The sequence below is a fragment of the Phyllostomus discolor genome, chromosome 1 (genome assembly GCF_004126475.2).
Source record: "Phyllostomus discolor isolate MPI-MPIP mPhyDis1 chromosome 1, mPhyDis1.pri.v3, whole genome shotgun sequence".
Taxonomy (NCBI): domain Eukaryota; kingdom Metazoa; phylum Chordata; class Mammalia; order Chiroptera; family Phyllostomidae; genus Phyllostomus; species Phyllostomus discolor.
In genome coordinates this window covers 48,051,279-48,074,006 of record NC_040903.2, presented here as the reverse complement: position 1 = coordinate 48,074,006, position 22,728 = coordinate 48,051,279, and the positions used below count along the sequence as shown (strand labels likewise).

Genomic DNA, 22,728 nt, shown 5'->3' with positions numbered 1-22,728 from the left:
GCTGGAGAGCACTATTTTAGCAAGGGGCGGCACTGGGCAGACAGGCACGAGGAGATCAGGCAGATCTCACTCACGGGAGGGAGAAACACCTTCAAATGAGATTTTTCTCTGGTGAAGGCTACAGGTGAAAAGCGTGGTCAGCTTAGGGATGAGACTCCTGACCGTAAGGGAACAGAAAGGGCAGCGAGGATGGGCCTAGCCTGTCCGTCCCAGTGAAATCTCACTGCAGGAAAACGTTTCTACAGCAGCTTACTACACCAGTGAGGGAGATATTCTTATGACACCCATTTTTTGGATGATGACGCTGTTGCAGAGGTTAAGGCATTTGAATCCCAACGATAAAGCTGGATTCAAAGTCGGGCAACCTGGTCAGAGCCCATGCTTCTAACCAGCGGGCCACACAGCTGCTACAGGGTATAGTTTTGTTTTCATTACACAAACATTCATTGAGCACATAGTAGGAGCTCATTCTGTTGCAGGCACTGGGAACACCACGCTGAACAAAATCTAGGAGTTTATATTCTAATGAGAAGGAAACAATGAATGACGTTGTGAGTGTATGTCTCACAGGTGAATAAAAAAGGAACATTGGGAGTATGATGGGAAAGAGCTGCCATGTTCAACTGGCCGTACAGGGAAGGCTGACATTTGAGCAAATGCCTGGGGGAAGTGAGGGTACAAATCTAAGTAATTAAGACATAAAAACATATAGCCCACAAAGAAAGTAAAACAGTGGAATTATCCAGAACAGGACAAAACTGACAGGACCTTCAAAGCTCTGACTTCCCATTAAGGATTCTGGAAACCATGTCTCTACCTCCCACTCCCAGCAAATGAGAGACTGGTGCTAAGCCTATCTATACGCAGTGCACTTTTTAAAGTTGGGGACTGACAAGGTAAATGAATATTCCATAAGGACACAGACGCTCACATGCTCATTCCACTCCAGTATCTCTTGACATTGTCTTTGTGTAGTTTGTCCCATTAGATTGAATAAGTCCAATGGCATCAAGCCATCTTTTTTTAATTTTTATTTTTTGTAGTTTTATTTAAAGGTTTTTTTCATTTTTAAGAGATTTTGTTTACTTATTTCTAGAGAAAGGGGAAGTTAGAGAGAAAGAGAAGGAGAGAAATATCTATGTGTAGTTGCTTCTCTTGTGTCCCCCAGGGACCTGTCCTGCAACTCAGGCACGTGCCCTGGGAATCAAATCAGCGACTCTTTGGTTTGCAGGCGTGTGCTCAACCCACTGAGCCACACCAGCCAAGGCAAGCCATCTTTCTTTCATGGTGTATTTCATGGGGGCACCACCCACAAATGACATGTAAAATGAACATGGCAACTGTCGTATGATGCATGTGGTTTTAGACCCTCAAAACGGCTGGATGGCCCCCAAACCTACTGGTGAACGTGAACAACCTGGTAACAGCTGAAGTCAAAGGTGGTCATGCTACACACCCACAACCTTTCCCCAGCCCACCCCTGTTTACTGGTAGTAACTTCACTTAATCAGCTTTTAAAAAACTACCACTCCATATAGCAGTAGTGAGAAACAGAACTCATAGAAATGCAAGGGCTACCCTCCACCTGTTGTGGGCAGCCTTCTCTGGACCCCAGACAGTCCGGGAACTCAGCAGCTAGGGTCTTTGTTTTTGCACTTGGTTCCCCACTTAACAAGGCTTTGTCATACTCCCTACCTCGCCGTTGGCTTTCTTGTTTCTCCTGCTACTTTCCTTACATCGCCTTCTAGTCTGTGTGCATTTCTTCTACTTTTTAGTCTACACTGTGTCTCTTTATCACTTCAACTTACAGCCAAAACCAGTGGTTCTCACACTCTACTGCACTTTAGAGTCACTTGGGAAGCTTCAAAAATGTCCAATGCCCAGGTATACTTCATACCAATTAAATTAGAATTTGGGGGGCTGGGACCTGGGCATCTGTTTATATTTTTATTAACTCCTTATGTAATTCCAATGTGTAGCCAAGTTTGAGAAGGAGCAGCTTTAAGCCATTTTGATTCAAGGATACAGAATTACAAATGTTTGATTCATATTCTAAATCAGAATCATCCAAACTTACTTGTTTTAGCTGATGCCCCACATTTAGAATTGGGAGAAAGGATTCCACCATAATTCTTGTGTGTGATCTCAGAACTCAGATTTCAACCCCTTAAAGTCTCAGACAGATATCTGAATGCCTTTCTTTCATGGCTGGGCGTGGAGGGGTAAGTCCTAGTTGGAAGACATTTGTCTGCCATAAGACCATGTTATCCCAGGAATGAAACCAGGCCTTTTACCATCAGACCTCCTTTGCTGGGAAACAATACAGCATTCCTTTGTATGTGGCTAGTGTTCAGTGCATAGCCGGTGAGCATATGTAACCCAGTGAGTAAAAATAGCAGTTATCATTATATGCTACAGCAAAAAATGTCCCTTTTCCCATTACAGCAAGGGAGTCTTATTGCATACCTCTCAGGAAACCCAATAATGTGTTACATGAATTTTCCATGGGAAGGAACAACTGGTTAGGAAATCAAATACTATGCTTCTAGACGGTGATATTCAAACCTAGGACTCCAGGGAAGCCAAAAACTGCTCTTGTATGGTCCCAGCAGGATAGAAATACCTCCTCAAAGCATACTGAGCAAATTCCCATGATGCCAGGCCTCTTGGAAAAGTTTCTGGGGGTCGAAGGCCACTGCAGCTGCCTCCTTCCCCTCCTCTCAACCACTTGCTCAAGTGGAAAAAAATGTTTAGAGAGTAAGTTACCACAGTTCTCAGTTATACCGATTTCCCCTCTGGGGAAGTCTGATCCTGGGTCCCAGGATGCAGTGTAAACTGTGCTGCAATTTGGGATCTGTATTCACATCCCAAGGACTGGCCGTTCCTTGGCTCAAATTAAGAAATGCGAAGAGTAGAAGATCATAAGGACACATACAGTAATGGTGGGGGCAATGAGAGGATGAGAGGGTCATCACAAGTGTGAGGGAGGCACGTGAGGTGGGAGGTATCGTACAAGACATGGAAAGCTCCCAAAAGAATCACAAGAGTTGTACAGCCGCCATATTGGCTGCCATGAGTGAAGATGTGTGTGTGACACACCTGCTCCCTGCCCATCCACAGAGGACTGGGCCACAAAGGACACCGTGAGGCCCTGTTAAATATCCCGACACAGGCAATTCTTGTAGGTTATACTGGGCAAGGATCTCTCTCATTGGGTTTCTGTGTGCAGGTGAGATGGAGGAGACCACGTGTGTCAGTCATATACATAGGTGAGTACCTGGAGCTTCGAGAGCAGTTTGCCCATTGCCAATATGGAAACTGTGATTGCTCCTTTTCTATTTGTCCTCAGCTCCCACTGTCTGCCCACCTGAGAGTTCTCTGTTGACATCATAATTTTCCCAAAGGCCACATATAGTGTTGTCTAAAGAACATTACATTTTCAAATTGCTCAGCCTGTGCCACATGTGCCCATATAACCTAACCTTTTCATTTAATGTCACAAAGGTGCCCCAGAAAATGAAAGACAGTTGCCTAGAAAGCTCTTTGTGCAGACTGAGGGTCCTTTTCTCTCACTTAGCCTCCTACCAATGAGCTCTGACTTGTTTCAGAATCAGAAATTTCTGCTTAAGTTGTCCAAAGAACATGGTCTTCTTTTTAAAATCCCCATTCTAATCTTGGGCCTAGTTGGTACTGTCTTTTAAAACTACATTTCCCGCACTGGCTGGTGTGGCTCAGTAGATTGAGTGCTGGATTACGAAGCAAAGTGTCACTGGTTCGATTCCTAGTCAGGGAGCATGCCTGGGTTGTGTGCAAGAGGCAAGCACACATTGATGTTTCTCTCTGTCTCTCTTTCTCCATCCCTTCCCTCTAAAAATAAATAAATAAAATCTTAAAAACAAAAAACTACATTTCCCCTTAGCAAAAAGTTTATAGTTAGAAACTTTACAACCTGTATGTTCTCCTTTGCACAAACCAGTCAAATCATAAGAGAATGTAATCAGGTAAATTTGGATTAATGATTTAATAGCTTATTACAATAAATTATTTTCATATATGCTTCCTTCTTTCATCCTTAAAGATATGCAGTAGGGAAGACATTATTACTGTTCTTCATTTTAAGAAGAAACTTGGCCTCAGGGAGAATGAATTGTGCCATAGTACAATGGCCAGAACACAGCAGAGCTGAGGATGGAATCCAAATGATACGGACCTCTCTTCCACATGCTGCTTACCGTTTCGTATCTGAGAACTGGCAGCTTGGAGCAGGCACGATCTGGCTTAGAGATTGTTAATTTATAAGGGAAAACAGGTATTTTGTTCTAGAAAAGTTCAAGCTTCTCTTCAAACTTTGTTGTCTTAAAAATAGGGAGTTCTGTTCAAATTTTTTTTAAAGATTTTATTTATTTATTTTTAGGGAGGGAAGGGAGGGGGAGAGAGAGAGAGAAACATCAATGTGAGGTTGCTGGGGGTTATGGCCTGCAACCCAGGAATGTACCCTGGCTGGGAATTGAACCTGGGACACTTTGGTTCCCAGCCCGTGCTCAATCCACTGAGCTATGCCAGCCAGGGCTTGAATTTTTTTAAAAGTTCTTAATGAATTAAACTGATTTAAAATAGTTAAAAGGAGACACCATGTGGTTAATCAGGCTAAGTTGCTTTAAGACTAGACGTCTTTTTAAGGGAATTGAGTCAGGCACGCGGGGCCCGGGAAGAGAGATGGCAAAATAGTGGGAAGAATGTGGGGAGGGGATAGTGATAATATTTAAAGAAATTCTTTTCTATTATAAAGTGTAACCATGGGTTAGAAAAGGAAGTGATTTGCACAATCCTTTTTTTAAAATTACCAGTTGAGTTAATTTTGTATTCTTTAAGAGGGCCTTAAAAAGCATTCCATTCATTACCAGATACTTCTTTCAAGATCACTGGCTTGCAAATCCTGGGTGAGTTACAGTCTTATAACTCAATCGAGACGTAAAAAAAAAGTCATAGAAATCTGACACAGAGGTAGCAAGTGTGTGAGCCACCCATCTCATTCCATTCCAATAATGTCACCTCACCCAGTTATAAAAGGAACTATTCTGCCAACCCTCAGAAATGTGGGATTTTTTTTTCCAGGGAGTGTGGGCCTGAGGGTTGTGGTGAACTTAATATCATCACCATTTTTGTTAGGGGGGGAGGAAGCAGTTGTAATGTAACAAATAGTTTTATTTCCAGAGATTGATAGAGAACCTCAAGTCAGCCTGGTGCAGAAAGCACTGAAGTGCATTGACTCTGAACTCCTGCAGGAAGGTTAGTGTTGCTCAGAATCACCTCTTCATGGAACAGTTTTTCCTAGATAAATTAAAAGTCCATTTATTGGGGGTTATGGTTTTCTTTTGTGTTTGCCTTTTGTCTATTTGTTTTTTAAACATTACAAACATTTCTAGATGGAGAAGGCAGGGGAGTGGAAAGTGTTAATTCATTCACTGCTTGAGATGCCAAGAGGCCCCAAGACCTATGTTCTCAGAGACCAAGAGTCTTATTTTGGCACTAGCATGTGGCCTTGGCCAAGTGACCAGGACACGTCTTTGGATACAATTTTCTCATTTTTCACCCCTGGGCAGATCCATGGGCTGAAAGTGACAAGACCTAGATTCTCCCTCTGGCCACCCACACAGGACAAGTCACACAGCCTGGAAGTACACATATTTTAGGCAGGTGCTTATTGTTTTTTACTAATGCAGCCCCTCTTCTCCTCAATCTCTTTTTTGTCAGTAAAATGTGATCTATTCCTAGCCCTCATGCACACAAACACACACACAGTCATATTCAGTAAAAAAGTTTCCTCCCAACATGTAAACTCATCGTGTAAATGAATGGGAAGGGGAAAAGCTATGTCAAATTTGCAGATTTGATGGGAAGGTGTAGTATAAGATTCCATTTTGAAAAGGGGGTCCCATTTCCCCACCCTCTGCTTGTGGCTCAGAATCAGGCACACTGCCTCCTGCACCAGAAAACCAATGCCTCACTGTAGTCGTCCCATGAACAGGGTCCCTCACTCGCACGAAGTGTTCTAGAGATTAGACCTCTTCAAGGTAACTTTCTTAGCAAATATTCATTTCATTTCTAGGACAGTTCATGCTTTAATCACCATGTTCTATACTGTACATACATATTTTTCATTTAATCCTCATGATCCTGTGAGGCAAGAATCAGAGATGTTAAATGACTCACTCATGGACACAGCTAGTGTCTAATGCCATCAGAGTTCAAATCCTGGCAGTGTCAAACCTGCTTTACCATCTCATAGGTCTCCTCTCTCAGAATGAATGAAGCTGACTTTCACATGGCTTACATGAGCCTTCCAAAACACGTACAAAACAGTTATCATGAAATATACCCCAAAATTTTGCTTTGCCACACAAACCCACAAACCATTAATTTAAAACAAAACAAAACAAAACAAACACACATAAAAAAATCTTTAGGAGTAGGATAGTATTTGGCAAAAATAGCACCTTGGTACAGAAGGTTGGGAGGTTGGCTTTGCCAAGAAAAGCAGGGGTTGAACTGGGTGTCAGCACTGGGATTACAGATCCATTGGCTACAATGGCTTTCTGATTACTCCATTCAAGACAGGAATCTGAGTCCCAAATCTGGGTAAAAACATGATTTTATATGAACATGAAGCAATTAATCCCAATATCTGTTCTGAAGGGAAATTGTGGCCTCCTATTTTTTTTTAATTTAAATTTTGGGGTATCAGCAATCAGCAGTGACTATTACCTATACTGAAAGCATCTTGTATCACCTTCAAGAATATTAAATTAAGCCTGAAGGCCCTTTCTTTTATTAGTTTGCATTTAAGTGCTACCTGGTTCTAAAACGTGTATTTTACACACAGCTGCCAAATAAAGTCTCTGTTGATTTAGAGACGGCTTGGATTATTAGCTCTTACTGGTATGCGTGTCTGTTTTCCTAATTTACTCATACGTCCTTTACACTGTCCTTGCATTCCATGAAGGTTTTCCTTCTTCAATTTTCTTTTAGCTGGGAGGTGTTTGTTTTCCTTCAGCAAGGTCTTTTCTTCGGCCCACTTCTTATTTTTCTCATTTCTTCTCCATTTATCCACCTCTCGCTGCAGACCTGCCCTCTTTGTGTACCCAGCAGCAGCCGACACATTGTTCTTGCAGCATCCACACCACCCTTCACTCCCTCCTCCCGGAGGACTAAACTCTGCCTTCTTTCTGGGTCAGCAGATCTTCAAAGGTCTTTGACCCACAACTCACTCGAGACTTTGCATTTCTCTTGTCATTGTAGCCTTGTAAGGTGTTTCTACTTTTGATTGTTTTTGGTCGCTGGGTAAAACACCCTCAAAACTTATATAAACACCAGGACTGTGCTCTGCATTCTTGGCATTTTTATGGCGGCTATGGAAGCTGACCCAAAACTCACTTTAAGAGAAATGAAGTAGGTACAGACGGAGCTGCTGATATAGAATTTTCATCTCATGAAAAAAATATTTCTCTGGGGAACAGGACTTCCAATTATGTTTCCTGGAAGCCACTTCAATCTTTTCTTTAAAGTACAGAGATCACTTTGGGAAAGAAGGAAAACTAATGAGTGAAATATCACAAGTCACCCTGTCACGAATAACTGGAAGGAAATGAAAATCTCAGGGCATGACATGTGCCAAGGTATAAATAAAGGTAAGATTTTTCAGGAAAGTGACAGCTGTACTAAGTACAAAGCCAGATTAACCCAGAGCAAAGGGCCTTCTCCCCAGTTCCCTCAAAGGTCGGGGAGGAATGTCCATCCATGTCTACCAAGGCGCATTCCTAATCCCCATCTCTAAGTATGTGTGAGAAGTAAAGCCCGCCTCTTTCCCTAAACTCTGAGCGCTCAACTATAAAAATCAACACATAATAGATGAGATAAGACATATTCAAAAGGCATCTTAGACACAAAATGTTTCCCACCCCAGAAGCAGAGAGTGCAAAGGCTCTTCGGTAACCTTATCGATCATATTAGCATATCTGAAGAAAGAATGTGTCAATCAGAAAGGGGATTTGGTGTGAGTAGCAGAGAAGAAATGAGACTGGAGAGGAGCACTGGGCAGCATAATCCACTATCCTCGATCCTCGATCCCCAAAATCCCCAGCATCGAGAGGGGAAAGAGCCTTGACTCACCAGTGCAGGCATCTGGGCCACCTGGCAGAGGTGTCCCTGATGGGGAGACAGGCCATCTGGACGGCACAACAGATGCCAGCACACTGGTGCCTCAGACTCCTCTCTTCATGCTGAGCCTGCGAGCACTGCACACTGATGGTCAGACTTCCTACTTAGCTTTCCTGGGCAGCAAAGTAGACGGATACTTGTTCCACTTAGAGTTGTCTTTTTCCAAAATGAGCTAATGCATTGATATTCTGTTGTATAGCCTTCAATTTCTGTGAGTTTGCAAAATGTGAATTAACATTCCTAAATTCCATGAGCTCCTGAGTACTGTCATGACAAGTTCTGTATCTTTTAGGCAGGGGACCAGCCCCCTAATGATGTTAAATCACTGAGGGAATAAACAGGGCGGGGGGAGGAGCTGCTTCTCGATAATCACGGAGCCAGCAGGTTCAGTAATATGGCAATACTCCTCCATTTTACCACATGCCTCTCTAACCCAGTCCAGAATGAACAGAAATGATCAAACACTGCACATCTGCTATGTTCTTTTACTTTATTCATTAAATTCTTGTGATGCGCTTTGAGGCAGAAAGTATTATTTCTGTTTTTTAAGTTAGGAAATTGAGGCATAGGGAGGCCCAAGGTCACACAATTTGTAAATGACGAGGGCAGACTTCAACCCCAGGACCGGCTCCTGTTCTGCTAAAAGAGGTACTGCAGAATCTCAGGTCACCATCCACTAGGAGGCGTGGCCAGAAGCCAGCATGACTGCTTTTCATGCAGGGAACAGGGTGGTCCTGTTCAGAGGTTCATCTGTCACCAAAGTCCCATCAAAACACATCAGGAGTATGGATTCCTCTGTCTGTCCTCAACAGATAAATGGCAGTTGAGCTTTGGGTTCCAATGCCAAAAATGAGTTCCAAACCTTCGACGCTCTTCCAGACCCATGAATTGGGCCTTATGGTTCTGAGCCTTCCCACCCCCCTGTCTGAGAAGTCAGCTGTCCTTATGGGATGACTGTGTGCTTTACTCAAACTTTGAGCCACAAGGAATGGGCATATGCCTGAACTTGATCAATAATAATATATAAATACCAGCAGCATCTGTGGTTACCACAAGTATATCATTTAATCTTTTTAATCACTTTGTAAAGTAGGTTGTTTAATCCCCATTTAAAGATGAGGAAACTGAATCTTTGGTTTGGGGGTACATTTCATGGTAATTTGCCCAGGGTCACACAGCTAGAGTATGACAGCCCTGGAATCTGAACCCGGACCTGATCTGACTCGGGCATCTGTTCTGGCATCTGTTCTTTGAGCCACTCTGCATCACTGGCCACCAGAGAAGCAGCTGGTTAGATGGCTCTGAAGAGAAACTAGACACAGCCCAGCACACTGAGGACAGTCACTAGAAGCTGGAGACATGGTGAGACCATAGCCACCACTGTGTTTTTGTGGCTGGGAGGAGCTGCTGTTTTTATAACATCTACTGTAGTACCTTGGTATGAACACAAGAGCTCACGCAGTCAACTTTGAGGAATAAACGCGTGCAAGGTTGAAGGGTCCCAGGAGAGACTATCTGTGGCGTGATGAGAAGACCAGCTAACTGTTCACACTTGACGATGGTGCGGCTTGATTCAATGACCCCTAAAGTTCCAGGCAACTTGAACATTCTCAAATATTATAACATGTAGTTGCCAAGTAAGGCAGCCAAAAGCTGTTTAATGAAGAAATAAAAATTAAAAAAAGCAAAATGTATAGACCTAGGGTTTAGTAGGTAATGCCACTCAAGTGGTGTGGTAAAGTGAAACCAGGGCACCTAGACTCTTTTCTGACTCTTCTACTTATCAGCGTTCTACCTTCAGTAACCCACATTACCTCTTGCCTTAATAATATAGGGATAGTGATAGCTCCTGCAGGTTAAAGGAGCTAACATATGCAAAACACTTGGTTTGTAATGGTGATAAAAAAAATTGACTCTCTTCCTTTTTCTATAACAAATTCCCTTCACCATGAGGAAATCAGTTTTCTAGGAGTAGGAAACTTCCTACTTTAAGGCATTAAAACCAATCACAACCCAAAATTTCTAACAAAAGAAGCACCACTATCACAACCACAGAAACAAAACAAACGAAAGAAGAAACTTGCTTGTTTTGATGACCACTGTGGTGTAGGGGGGTCGAATGGAATGTCACCCTAAAGCTCCAAGCCAATTACTTTCTCTAGTCCCACAGTGAGACAATGCGTCATAGAGTTCATACCACATCTGGTATCAGGGTCTCTTTTCATCAATTCTGGAAATGTAGAAGTATGGTGAGGAAGGACTCTACCAAGCCAATACCTGCTGGGAAGCCATTGTTTTGAAAGAGGGAGTATCCGAAATGTCTTCACCCAAGTTCCTTCTCATATGCCACAGAATGCAAGAAAAAAGAAAAAACAGGGGGCATAATGATCCCCATAGTGAGGTGTAAAGAGCCAGCTACCAGCCACTGAGCAGAGGTGGGGAGAGGCGTAGGAAGTACAAGTGAGCACCAGCCCCGCCTACCTGCGCACCACCAGCCGGAGGGTCTTGTAGGATCCCTTCACCAGGGAAACAGCCTCTCTCCTGGAGCTGCTCAGCACCACCTCATTGATGTGCACCACCTCGTCCCCCGCCTGCAGTCTGGAGCTCACTGAGTCCGCTTTGCCCCCTTCTTCAATCTGCTCGGAGAGAGGAACAAACCACGAGTTAGCCACCCTGGGCGCTGCCCAGACTCTGCAGTGCCCAGCGGGCCTGCGGAGACCAGGGCCCACTTCCAGCAAGCAGGGCCTGGCTCCTGTTTCCACACCCTGCCTGCCCACAGAGGATGCTCAGTCCAGTGTCATACGCCAGTGGCTGCTTGTGGAATGGCAGTAATGATAAAAGGGAATAAAAAGTGAAAAAAAAAACCCAAAAAACAGTACATAAAACCTGACCCATATTTTCCTTTTTCAACAATTACTCTCTGGAATTTCCCACATGCTCAAAAACCTTCCATAGATCTTAATATATATAAAATGGATCAAATTCCTATAATAAATGTGTACATTTGGCCCTTGGTAGTTTTTAATTATTAAAATTATATATGCTAAACTCAATAATTGAATTTTCTATTAATACTTTTAATTTTCTAATAAATCATTATAGAGTCATTAACTTATTATAAAGAATGAAAGGAACACAGGAAGTGTGTAAGGGGCAGGGGACAGTGAGCCTTGCTCCTGCTCTCTCGTGTTGCTCTCTTCAGTGCTCTCTCTCACTGTTCACAGTTTCACCTATGGCCTCCATATATAGGCTTTTTTTTCTTTTTATAAAAATGACATCACACTACACACACCTCCTAAATCATCCTTTGGCATTTAACAGAGAGGCATTAAAGTGAGGTGGTTAAGAGCTTGGGGAAACAAACAGATAACCTACGTAAGAGGAACTCTCTAAGTTGCAGACTCATTCACAAAAATCGCTCCCACCTCACAGACTGGAAGTGAGGAACATTGAGGCTGGTCTCTGAATGAGTAAACAATTCCTGGCTAATAGTAAGATTTAAAAGTGGTAGGTATTATTTTCATTTAATCATGTTTCATAAAGATATTTCCATTTATAAAATATTCTACTGTAACATCTTGGTATGAATACAGTATGGTGTATTTACCCATCCTCCATTGGTGGTTGTTTCTCCTGCCTTTTTATCCTTTTTGTTCTACCATACTTCCCTGCCAACCTTCTACAAGTTGACTTTTTCCCATGCACACTGGGCACACTCTGACCTCAAGGCTGCTCAGCTTTGCCTTCTACCTGGGTCGCTCCCCACCACCTGCAACACCCTTAAGCCACCTATAAAAACTGGAACCAGACTACATGGCTCTGTTGCTTACTAGCTGGGTGATTGTGAGCAGGTTATTTAACTTTATTGTGCCTCAGTTAACTCTTCTGTAAGATGATAGATAGTGCTTACTACAGAGATTGTTGGGAGGATTATGTGAGTTCATGCAAGAAATGTTTAAATAGTGTCTGGCATATCGTAGTATTCAATCTAATTACTACTCATCCTTTGAGGCCAAATTCAAATCCCTGTTCCTCTAAGCCTTTCCAGGCCTCTCATTACTAGTCCCCCCACCTCCTCACCCAATCTGGCCTTTAGGAAGTAACTCTCCTTTCCCACATCTTTAGAGAATCTAATGAACAAAATAATACATGAACTGGGAAATGACATCTAAATAATTTATTATTTTCATACTACTTTAACACATGCCTGTGGCTATCACACCCTGTCTTTTTTTTGAATCCTCACCCAAGGACATCTTTTCATTGCTTTTTGAGAGAAAAGAAGGGAGAGAGAGAAACACCGAGGTGAGAGGGAAACATGGACTGGTTGTCTCTGGTATGCGCTGGGAATGGGGATCAAACCTGCAACCTAAGTATGTGCCCTGACCAGGAATCAAACCTGCAGCCTTTCAGTTACAGGACAACGCTTCAAACAACTGAGCCACACCAGCAGGCCTGCACCCTTTCAGGGGAGCTACTTATGCCTGTTCCCTGCCCACAGTCCCACCCCAGCCCCAGCTTGGGCTGTGAATTCTTTGAAGATGGAAACCATGCCTCCCCAGAGCTTTGCACAAAGGACCTCCTCAGAAAATATTGGTTTATTCATTCAACTAATATTTAGTGAACATCTACTCTGTGGCAGTAATGGAGAGAAAAGGTGGAGGTACAACATTGAACACCACAGAGGAGGTCCTACTCAAGTGCAGTTTGTGAAATTGAATCCCCTCTGTATCATTTGCCAACATTTTCTATAAAAGGAGAATAAAGTGAGGCCTAGAAAATGATCAATTTCCTACATGAAAAAGGAAGTCAAGAAATCTCACTTGTATATCTATATTATGTCCTTCTCATGGCTGATGTAATGTGAAAGCAAACATTGTAAGGAAGAATGTCATAAAGGATTTTATTGTTGTTCACTGTTCTCATAAACCATCTGTATAATCCTTTGTATTTACAGAGTTTTTCATAATCTCTTCACTTTGCACAGAACTTTTAGGTTTAAAATACTTACTTTTAAAATGTTATCAATATAATTATTTATAAAATTGAAAAAAGTGGGGGCTGGGGCGATTTTTGAAATGCTATTTATTTATCAAACATTGGGTACCTACTACACGAGGTCTGTCCAGAAGAAGTCCAGCCATTTTAATATAACAAGAATGGCATTGATGTAACCTGGCAGCCAAGGAGAGTGGACTGGAATGCACATGTGTGAACAATGATGCCTTCACTGTACTAGTCAGTGGCGGACAGTAGACACTGTTGAGTGAGCATGTGTACTGTGTGGCCATTGCATTCAAAATGACTGAGCGAGTAGAGCAAAAAATCTGCATCAAATTTTGCATTAAGCTTGAACATTCCTGCACAGAAACTATGCAGATGATTCAGAAGGCCACAGCTATGGCAACTGGTGATTGGCAGCTTCATCATGGCATGCACACATGTATCACACCTTTTTTGGTGTTTTAGAGTTTTTGGTGAAACATCAAATCACCCAGGTAACTCAGTTCCCTACAGCCCAGATTTGGCACTTTGCAACTTCTGGCTTTTCCCAAAACTAAAATCACCTTTGAAAGGGACAAGATTTCAGACCATTGATGGGATTCAGGAAAATACCACAGGGCAGCTGATGGAGACTGGGAAAACTGTGAGACATCCCAAGGTGCCTACTTGGAAGGGGACTGAGGAGTCATTGTCCTATGTACAATGTTTCTTGTATCTTGTATCTTCTTCAATAAATGTCTCTACTTTTCATGTTACATGGCTGGATACATTCTGGACAGACCTCATATATTTTGACTCTCAAGTCTCTCCATACTCTTAGTGGTTCGTGCTGTCTTCAGGTTTTAATTATTACCGGAGGCAACTTTTAGATCTTTTCTCTAACACTGATCTTTTGTGTAAGCCTCTATCCTATATTTTCAGTTTCTTTTTTCCTCTTTCTCCTTTTCCCAAATATCCTTCATCATGAGACTTCTCTTTGTCAACATAGACTGTCTCTCTCTTTCTCTTCTAAATGATTTCTACCTGTCTTGAGACAAGCTACAATCACTACCTTTGGCATGGGTATTTTAAAAGTTAAATTAATTATTTTATTTTTCAACTACAATTGACATACAGTATATTAGTTTCAGCTGTATAGCATAGTGATTAGATATTTGTGTACCCTACAGAGTGATTATCCCGATAAGTCTAGTGCCTGTTGTGGATATTTCTGATCATGCTCTATCCTCACTTCTAGATTTTAAGCCCACTGAGGTCAAAAACCTAGTGAACCCACTCATTCTTTCATTCACCCAGAAACATTTCTGAGCATCTACCATGTGTCAGGCATTGTTCTAGAACTGGGGAAATGTCAGTGAGGGAAACTGTATTCTCTCCTTTTCTGGAGTTGACATTCTAGTATACTTTTAATATATTCCATATCTTTGTACTAAAAAACATGCACATTCACTGAGGCAGGTGAGACACCTCACACTGATAAAAATAAGACTACATTTTTTCTGTTCTTCAGGTGCTTAAATTTATCCACATAAATAATTTTTAGAGAATCACAGGAGCCGTGGAAGTTTGCTCTGTGCTAGGATTTACCCAGGGGCTGTGCTTCGAAAGGGAGAGTCCCAATAGCACTTGAGTTGAGCCAGTTGGTCCTGAAACGTGGACCCCTGGTCTAACTCAGTTTGGCTCAGCAGATTAAATCCTGCTGTGTCAGTCTGTGGGTCCTTAGGACCCCACGTTCCCCTCCACCGCCCTTGCTGCCTGCTGCTGGCCCAGTCACTGCCTTTCTACTCGATAGAATCAGTGTCAGTGGGTAATTCTTTGTTGACCACTCAGGTAATAAACTTGGTGGCCAAGAAAGTTGAAGGTTGTTGTTGTCTCCATTTATTATCACCAATGATAAATTGATATGTTAAGGTGCTTTTGCTGATGCACTGGTAACAAAATCAATTTCAATATACCAAGGCTAGCCAAACGCATACATCTTTAGTGGGTGTCATTATTCACACAATCTATCTAAAATCATTAGTATGACTTTAAAAATATTTACAAAAGCTTTAACAATTGTTTTTTCAAACTATTCATCAAAGAGGATTATACTTCTTCTAACCCCAAGTCCTGCTGATACTGTCTGTCAACAAGACTCAGTGAAAAATGCAGCTTATTATTTTAAACCTTGGGACCAATACTTCAGCAGCTAAAGAGGTCACTGGTATTGTTTGTCCAATTTCACCTGCATAGAATTTACTTATTCCAAGAATGTGATTGTCAACAGGTTAAATTACTTCAGATAATACACAGGGTACAGCTGGGTGGGAAATCCCTAAGACAACAAACTAGGTGAGTATACACCTGGAAAATTGGCATGCTTTTTCCTTGCTCAGATCCTAAATGTATCCACACCTATAGGATTATATTGATTTTTGCTTTGGTGACCATGTGAGGGGTTGGTTTTTGAATCATTTATAGTCATTTACACTGCTATAAATTTAGCATTTAACATAGTGTCTGCACCTAACAGATGATTAATAAACACCTGTTGAACAAATCTGGGGAAGCTGACTTTAAAGAAATAACTACAGCACTGGGTGATATATGCAACAGATATGTGTGCACACGCACACACACATCCATGTTAGCCACCACTGGACATGGTGCGCAGAGCGGCAGGGAGCCAGGCCCATCTTCCTTTCCTCTTTCTTAATCTTTCTAGAGTGACTCCAGAGGAGTGAAGCTGCCATCTGGGGAGTGGTCTCATGTTCCAGTTCTCCAGGATCTGTGCCCTCCAAACCCAAATGCCTTGGCTTTCTGCCTCCCCAGTCCTGTTCTTCATCTTATGCCATCAGCTGCAGCATTACCACAATCATAAGCACGTCATTGGCAGCAACCTAGTGACCATGTTACAACTCTGATCAGACCAGGTCACACCCTCTGCATGACCCTCCTCGTACTCAGAGTAGAAACACAAGTGCTCCCTGTATGTGAGTATGCCAGGCCTTCTCTGGTCTCAGCCCCTTGTACCTGCTCTTTCCTCGGGTTATCATTTGCCTTTCTCCCTCACCTCCTCCTCATCATGCTTGCTACCAGTCGTTGAGTGCCTTCTCTGCCCCAATAATTTACTGCATCATCTTAAAAGTCACAAAGGTGACTTCCAGCAAGATGGAGGAATAGGTGGTCGCACCGTACCTCCTCGTACAACCAAGATTAGAAAACCAATAATTTACAACAATAATTTACTATCAGAATAACACCCAGATCCGGCAGAGGATTTATCTGAATGGAAGTCGGGCAGCCAAGAAGTTGAAGTAGACGCGTTCATCCGGACTGGTAGGAGAAGACGAGCCTGCGGGCGAGGGGCTGGCTCGGGTTGGCGGCGCGTGGAGGTCGGGGGAAGGTTTGGCGCGAAATCGGCGCAAAAGCCATCGGGCGCGTAAGAAGGCAGCGGTGATCCCTGAGTACGCAAGCTGCGGCTGGCAGACCCAGAGGGGCAGCGATTGTGAACTAGGGCAGAACTCGCGGCCCAGAAGCCCAGACAAGGGAACGGAAATACCGCCGTTGTTTTCTCCCGCCCCGCCCCCACATATAACGTCACAATCTAGCGACTGGGGTGCCCAGCCCCAGTGAGCACCTAAGGCTCCGCCCCCCCACCGTAACAAGAGCAACCAGACCGGAAAAAAAAAAAAAAAAAAAAAAGGAGAGAAAGGGGGAAAAAAAACCCCATGTTTTCAACAGAGCAAATCAGTCCCCCAGGACTCATCCTTTTGAGTGACCAAGAATTAGCCAGTCTATCAGATACGCAGTTCAAAACACTGGTGATCAGAAAGCTCACGGAACTGATGGATTTTGGACGAAAGTTAGATGAAAGAATGCAGATTACCATAAAACAGATGCAGGAAGACACGCGGAGGAGAGCCAATAGTGAAAGGAAGGAATATGAGTCTCAAAACAATACAGTGGACCAGAAGGAAGATAGAATCAACCAAGCAGGAAAGCATGATGAAATAAGAATTCAAAAAATTGAGGAAAAGATTAAGAGCATCCAAGACACCTTTAAACGTTCCAATATCCGAATTATAGGGGTACCAGATTCGGAAGGGGAAAAGCAACAGATTGAGCACGTATTTGAACAAATAATAAAGGAGAACTTCCCCAATCTGGCAAAGGGAACAGTCTTCCAAGAAATCCAAGAAGCTCAGAGAGCCCCAAAGAAGTTGGACCCAAGAAGAAACACACCAAGGCACATCATCATTACATTAGCCAAGGTAAAAACGAAGGAGAGAATCCTAGAAGCAGCAAGAGGTAAGGGGACAGTAACCTACAAAGGAGTTCCCATCAGACTGTCAGCTGGTTTCTCCAAAGAGACCTTACAGGTAAGAAGGGGCTGGAAAGAAATATTCCAAGTCATGAAAGACAAGGACCTACATCCCAGATTGCTCTATCCAGCAAAGCTCTCATTTAGAATGGAAGGGCAGATAAAGTGCTTTTCAGATAAGGTCAAGTTAAAGGAGTTCATCATCACCAAGCCCTTATTTTATGAAATGCTAAAGGGACTTATCTAAGAAAAGAAGATAAAGAAAAGACATGTATAGTAAAAGGACAGCAAACTCATAAATATTAACAACCACACCTAAAGCAAAACCAAAAGAAACTAAGTAAACAATTAGAACAGGAACAGAACCACAGAAATGGAGGGCACGTGGAGGGTTAGCAGCAGGAGGGTGGGAGGAGGAGAGAGGGGGAAAAGGTATAGAGAATAAGTAGCATAGAATGTAGGTTGAAATTAGATAGGGGGAGAGCAAGAATAGTACGGGAAATGTAGAAACTAGAGAACTCATAAATATGACACATGGACATGAACTATAGGGGGAAATGTGGGTGGGAGGGGGTACAGGGTGGATGGGAGAGAAGGGGGAAAATGGGACAACTGTAACAGCATAATCAATAAAATATATTTAAAAAAAGTCACAAAGGTGCTGTATGATATTATAATCTCCTTTTTATATGAATGCAAACCCCAAGGCTCAGTGAAGACCATTGACTTGCTCAAGGTTATACAATTAGTAAAACAGACCTGGGTCTGGAATTCAAGACTCTGACTTCAGAGCCCACACTCTCCACTCTGCTGCCTCAGAGAATGCCCTGGAACTCTGTTCCCAAATGAACGCTTCTTCACTTGTCTGCTTAATCCTTTCAGAGCCCAAGGAACCCGACACCCAAGACTTTTTAAGAATCCTGAAGGTATTCTATGTGTCCTCGGTTCAACAGAGTTCCTAGCTTACACGTGAACAGAAGAGTTGGCCTGCACTGCCACCGAGTCCAGGGAGGGCCTTCCCACCCAACACGGACTGTGCGGTGACTCCCATCTATGTGTACGTCTGTCTGGAGGGGCTTTTCTTTTTTTCCTGAGACAGGAAGGGAGAGGGGGATGGGGTGGGGGAAGAAATATCGATGCGAGAGAAACATCGATCAGTTGCCTCCCGTACACTCCTGACTGGAGACCGAACATGTAACCCGGGCATGTGCCCTGACCAGGAATTGAACCTGTGACCTTTCATTTTATGGGATGATGCTCCAACCAATTGAGCCATACCAGCCAGGCCTAACTGGAGTTTTGAGTAAAACTGAACTCATTCCTCAGAAGTCCACCACAACTGAATTTCACTTGCATTCTAACATGTAAACTCACAAATAATTTCCTCCCCTCTCCTGACTACGTTCATTCCCAGATGATGACAAGGTAGGAGCATGGACAGGGAGGGGTAATTCAATAACCACAGTCAGTGCCACATAATGTGCGACTTACACGCTGCTTTGTGTAGCTGGTGATTTGAGGAGAAATATGTTCTCCATAAGTGCGACATCCATAATAAAACAAGCAGCAAAATATGGAAAGATGAAAAGTAGCTAAAGGAATGTATTAAGAATCTCTCAAAGTTTTAGAGTGTTGCTTTTTATTTTTTATTCACCAGGGCTTATCATTCATTACTCACAACCTGGGCATTCTTGTTTTAAACTGCATGTAAAGTGGGGACAACAAAATAGAGCAGAATAAATAAAAGTCCCTTCCAGGAACTGTATCTCGCTCTCAGGCCCTGTGAAATTAATAAGCATTTCTGGAACCCAGGACTAAGTGCAGGACTTTAAACGAAACCTTCTCATGAGTTGCACAGAGTGATATGAGGGTATAGAAGCAATGTCCCCATTCTCCACTCCCCCTCCACTTCTCATCTAAGTGGGTATCCACTGTTGAAAAAAATTTTTTAAATAAATGCAAGTGTTTTTTAAAAAGATTTTATTTAGCTAGTTTTTTAGAGAGGGGAAGGGAGGGAAAAAGAGAAGGAAAGAAACATTAATGTGTGGTTGCCTCTCACGTACCCCCTGCTGGGGGCCTGGCCTGCAATCCTGGCATGTGCCCTGACTGGGAATCGAACTGGTGACCCCTTGATGCGTAGGCCAGCACTCAACCACTGAGCCACTCCAGCCAAGGCTGAATATTTCTTTTCTGAGTCAGAAAATGATGTGTATTATAGTAGATGAAAGAGTACCGGGCTAGGAGTCAGGAACCTTGTGCTCTAATCCTGATTCTGGCCCTTATCTGCAGGGCCCCTGACGAGGTTCTTATTTTTTAAATACAGGTAATATTGTTTGCTGTGCATTATGATGAGTCAGTGCCTTAGAGATGGACGTGTGTGTTTCTCACACTTAAAATAACCAACAGGGAAAATTCCTTAGTTTTTTTTTGAAACTAGAATACATATGTGACAGTGACTATTAAAATGATATAACCAATTTCTTTCATTATTTTCTAAATAGGACATATATTAATTTATTTCCAAGATTCATAGCCTGGATGGAAAGCACAGGCACAGAGGTATGAAGCCTGGGAGCTCTGGCATCAGACCAGCATGGGTTCGAATCTCACTGCTGATACCAGGTGATCCCGGGCAAAATACGCATCCTCTGGGAACACCCATTTCTTTCGCCTAAATCTGGGAACGAGAGGGCTAACTACAAAGAGCTGGAGTGAGGATTATATGAACTAACACACAGAAGTTTCCTTACACATAGCACAGGCTCCATAAAGGCATGTTTTATGAATTGTGGGTTTTTGAGGTTTTATTGAATAAATTTAATACTTTTCTGACTGTTTCTATCACAAGAATACATGTGTTAGCTACTGCAGAGACCAAGGGAAAAAATTTATTGGGAAGAGACAAGAGGTCATTTTCTTAAAGTCAAAATAGGAGTTAACTTGATTTATAAGTGAAATAGGAAACAGTCTCTCTGTTGGAAGGAGGCTTTTATTCCAGAGAGTGATCCCAGGGCAGGAAGTTACCCAGTGACGTTCCATGGACCGTCCACATGAGCTGCAGACCCAGAAAACAGAGACGAGCCCATGGCTCCGGGCTGACTGCACACTGGGCGGAAGGGAGCATCTCATATGTCAGGCAGCAGCCAAGCTTCATTTCAGTCATCTCAGCCACTCAGCTTCCTCACCACCAGAAGGAATATTCACACGCTTCAGCTTCCCTAAGACGATTGATTGATTGATTGAAAAAGTCAAGTTCAGGGTAATTAAAAAGTTGAGTAGCATGTATTCATTTCCATTTTATGTGTGTATATGTGTGTGTATTTATGTTTATACATATATATGTATATGTGTATACACACACACACACACACACACACACACACACACACACATATAATCTGTCCAGGAAAAGCTCTGCCATTGTTAATAGAACAAGAACAGTTTGCATGACATCAATGTAAACTGGCAGCCAAAAAGAGTGGACTGGGATAAGCATGCCCGAACAATGATGACTTCACTGTACTAGTCAGTGGGGGCAGTAGATGCCATTGCAAATGTGTGTGTATTGTGTGGCCATCACATATAAAATGACTGAGCAAGTAGAGCAATGAATCTGCATCAAATTTTGCATTAAGCTTGAATATTCCTCTGTGGAAACTATCCAGATGATTCAGAAGGCTTAAGGGGACAGTGCAATGAGTGCAGCACAAATAAAAGTGTGACACAAACTCTTCAAAGAAGATGCGGCAAAGTCACAGCAAGATTAAGACTGCGTTAATGTGGTTTTTGATTGGGAAGGTGTTGTCCATCATGAATATACCACTCCAGGTAAAACAATTAATAAGGAGTACTACCTTAATGTTATTCATTGGATGAGAGATGCAATATGATGAAAATGGCCGAAAACAGCCACAGCTATGGCTTGCTGGTGATTGGCAGCTTCACCACGTCTCACAAAGAGATTTTTGGTGGAAATATCAAATCACCCAGGTGACTCAGATAGATATACATATTTATAGATGTGTACATCTATAAATATATATTATACATATATAGCTATACAGATACATTATAGATATATACATATCTCTCTATATATACATATGTGTATATGTGTGTGTATGTACATATATATATATATATATACATATATCCTGTTTCATTTTACAAAAGATTTGAGGTAGCTCCTTGTAAATATACAAGAAAGGAAGAGTTGAAGGAATCTGAACAAAAGGAAAAAAGTAATAAAATATAAACCAAGGATAAGATTAACTGCAAGAAATGCTTTCCATACATGGGGATTTTCATGATCTGGGTATTCATTATCCAGGTCTCCACAGTAACAAGACTTCATAGGGAGGCATAATCTACATAATTCAAAACCACTCACTAGTGAAGAGATCAGCATTAAGTAAGGCCTCACTCAAACAGCCCCTGCACCAGAGTCTTTGTCAGTTCGCTGGGATGTCGGGTTGCAAATAACCAATGCAACAAGCAAACACAATGCAAATCAGCTGCATAGTTAACTTACCTCTCTTCAAAAGAGGCAGGATATAAAATAAAATGCAAATCAATTGTATAGCTACTTTGAATGTCTTTAAAAGGAAGCAGAATAAAAAAGAATAAAACACTAAACTATCTTAAAATTGTGCAAGAAAATTAAGACCAAAAAAGTCAACACGATTGATTCTTCATTCTGAGGATTAGCACATGGTTGCAACTGTCACTTGCATTTGTTATAAAAGTAAGGTTGAATGAACTTATTTTCATAGTCATTTCTTTTGTTCTCAATTCTATGTTATCTAAAATCTTATGTTGGTCCTTGTATTAAAATTGACTCTGTTAGGCTGACTTTTTCTAGTGCAATTGTTTGCAGATGATAAGAACTATCTGGAGTGGAGTGGAGAGTAGTTTTGGATCTCAGCTTCTTGGTGGCAAAAACAAAAAGAAAATATGCTTAGTTAGAAAAGTCAAAGGAGCATAATATCAAAACAGAACATCGTTGTGGAGCATTGAGTTAGTACTGAAAGCTATTTTCGGAGAAGATGTAAGACCACTGGTGGCTAGTAAAAAGACTAAGAAAGTGAGAGCAGTCTTTCTGAATTTTGTGTTTGGCTTCACAGTGTCAGATGCTAAATGCCTAACAAACACAGCAGTAGTCCTTAATGCTGTTCTTAAGTACTCCTGGCTCCCCACCTTGG

The 22,728-nt window shown here is 42.2% G+C and overlaps 1 protein-coding gene across 1 annotated transcript in view; it reads right to left on the bottom strand.

The window, feature by feature from the left end:
* Nucleotides 1–22,728, bottom strand: part of SHROOM3 (shroom family member 3) — a 278,644-nt gene that overhangs the window by 174,265 nt on the left and 81,651 nt on the right. Inside the window, 1 exon segment of the mRNA XM_028505677.2 lies at nucleotides 10,699–10,853. Coding sequence (XP_028361478.1) covers nucleotides 10,699–10,853 — 155 coding nt within the window.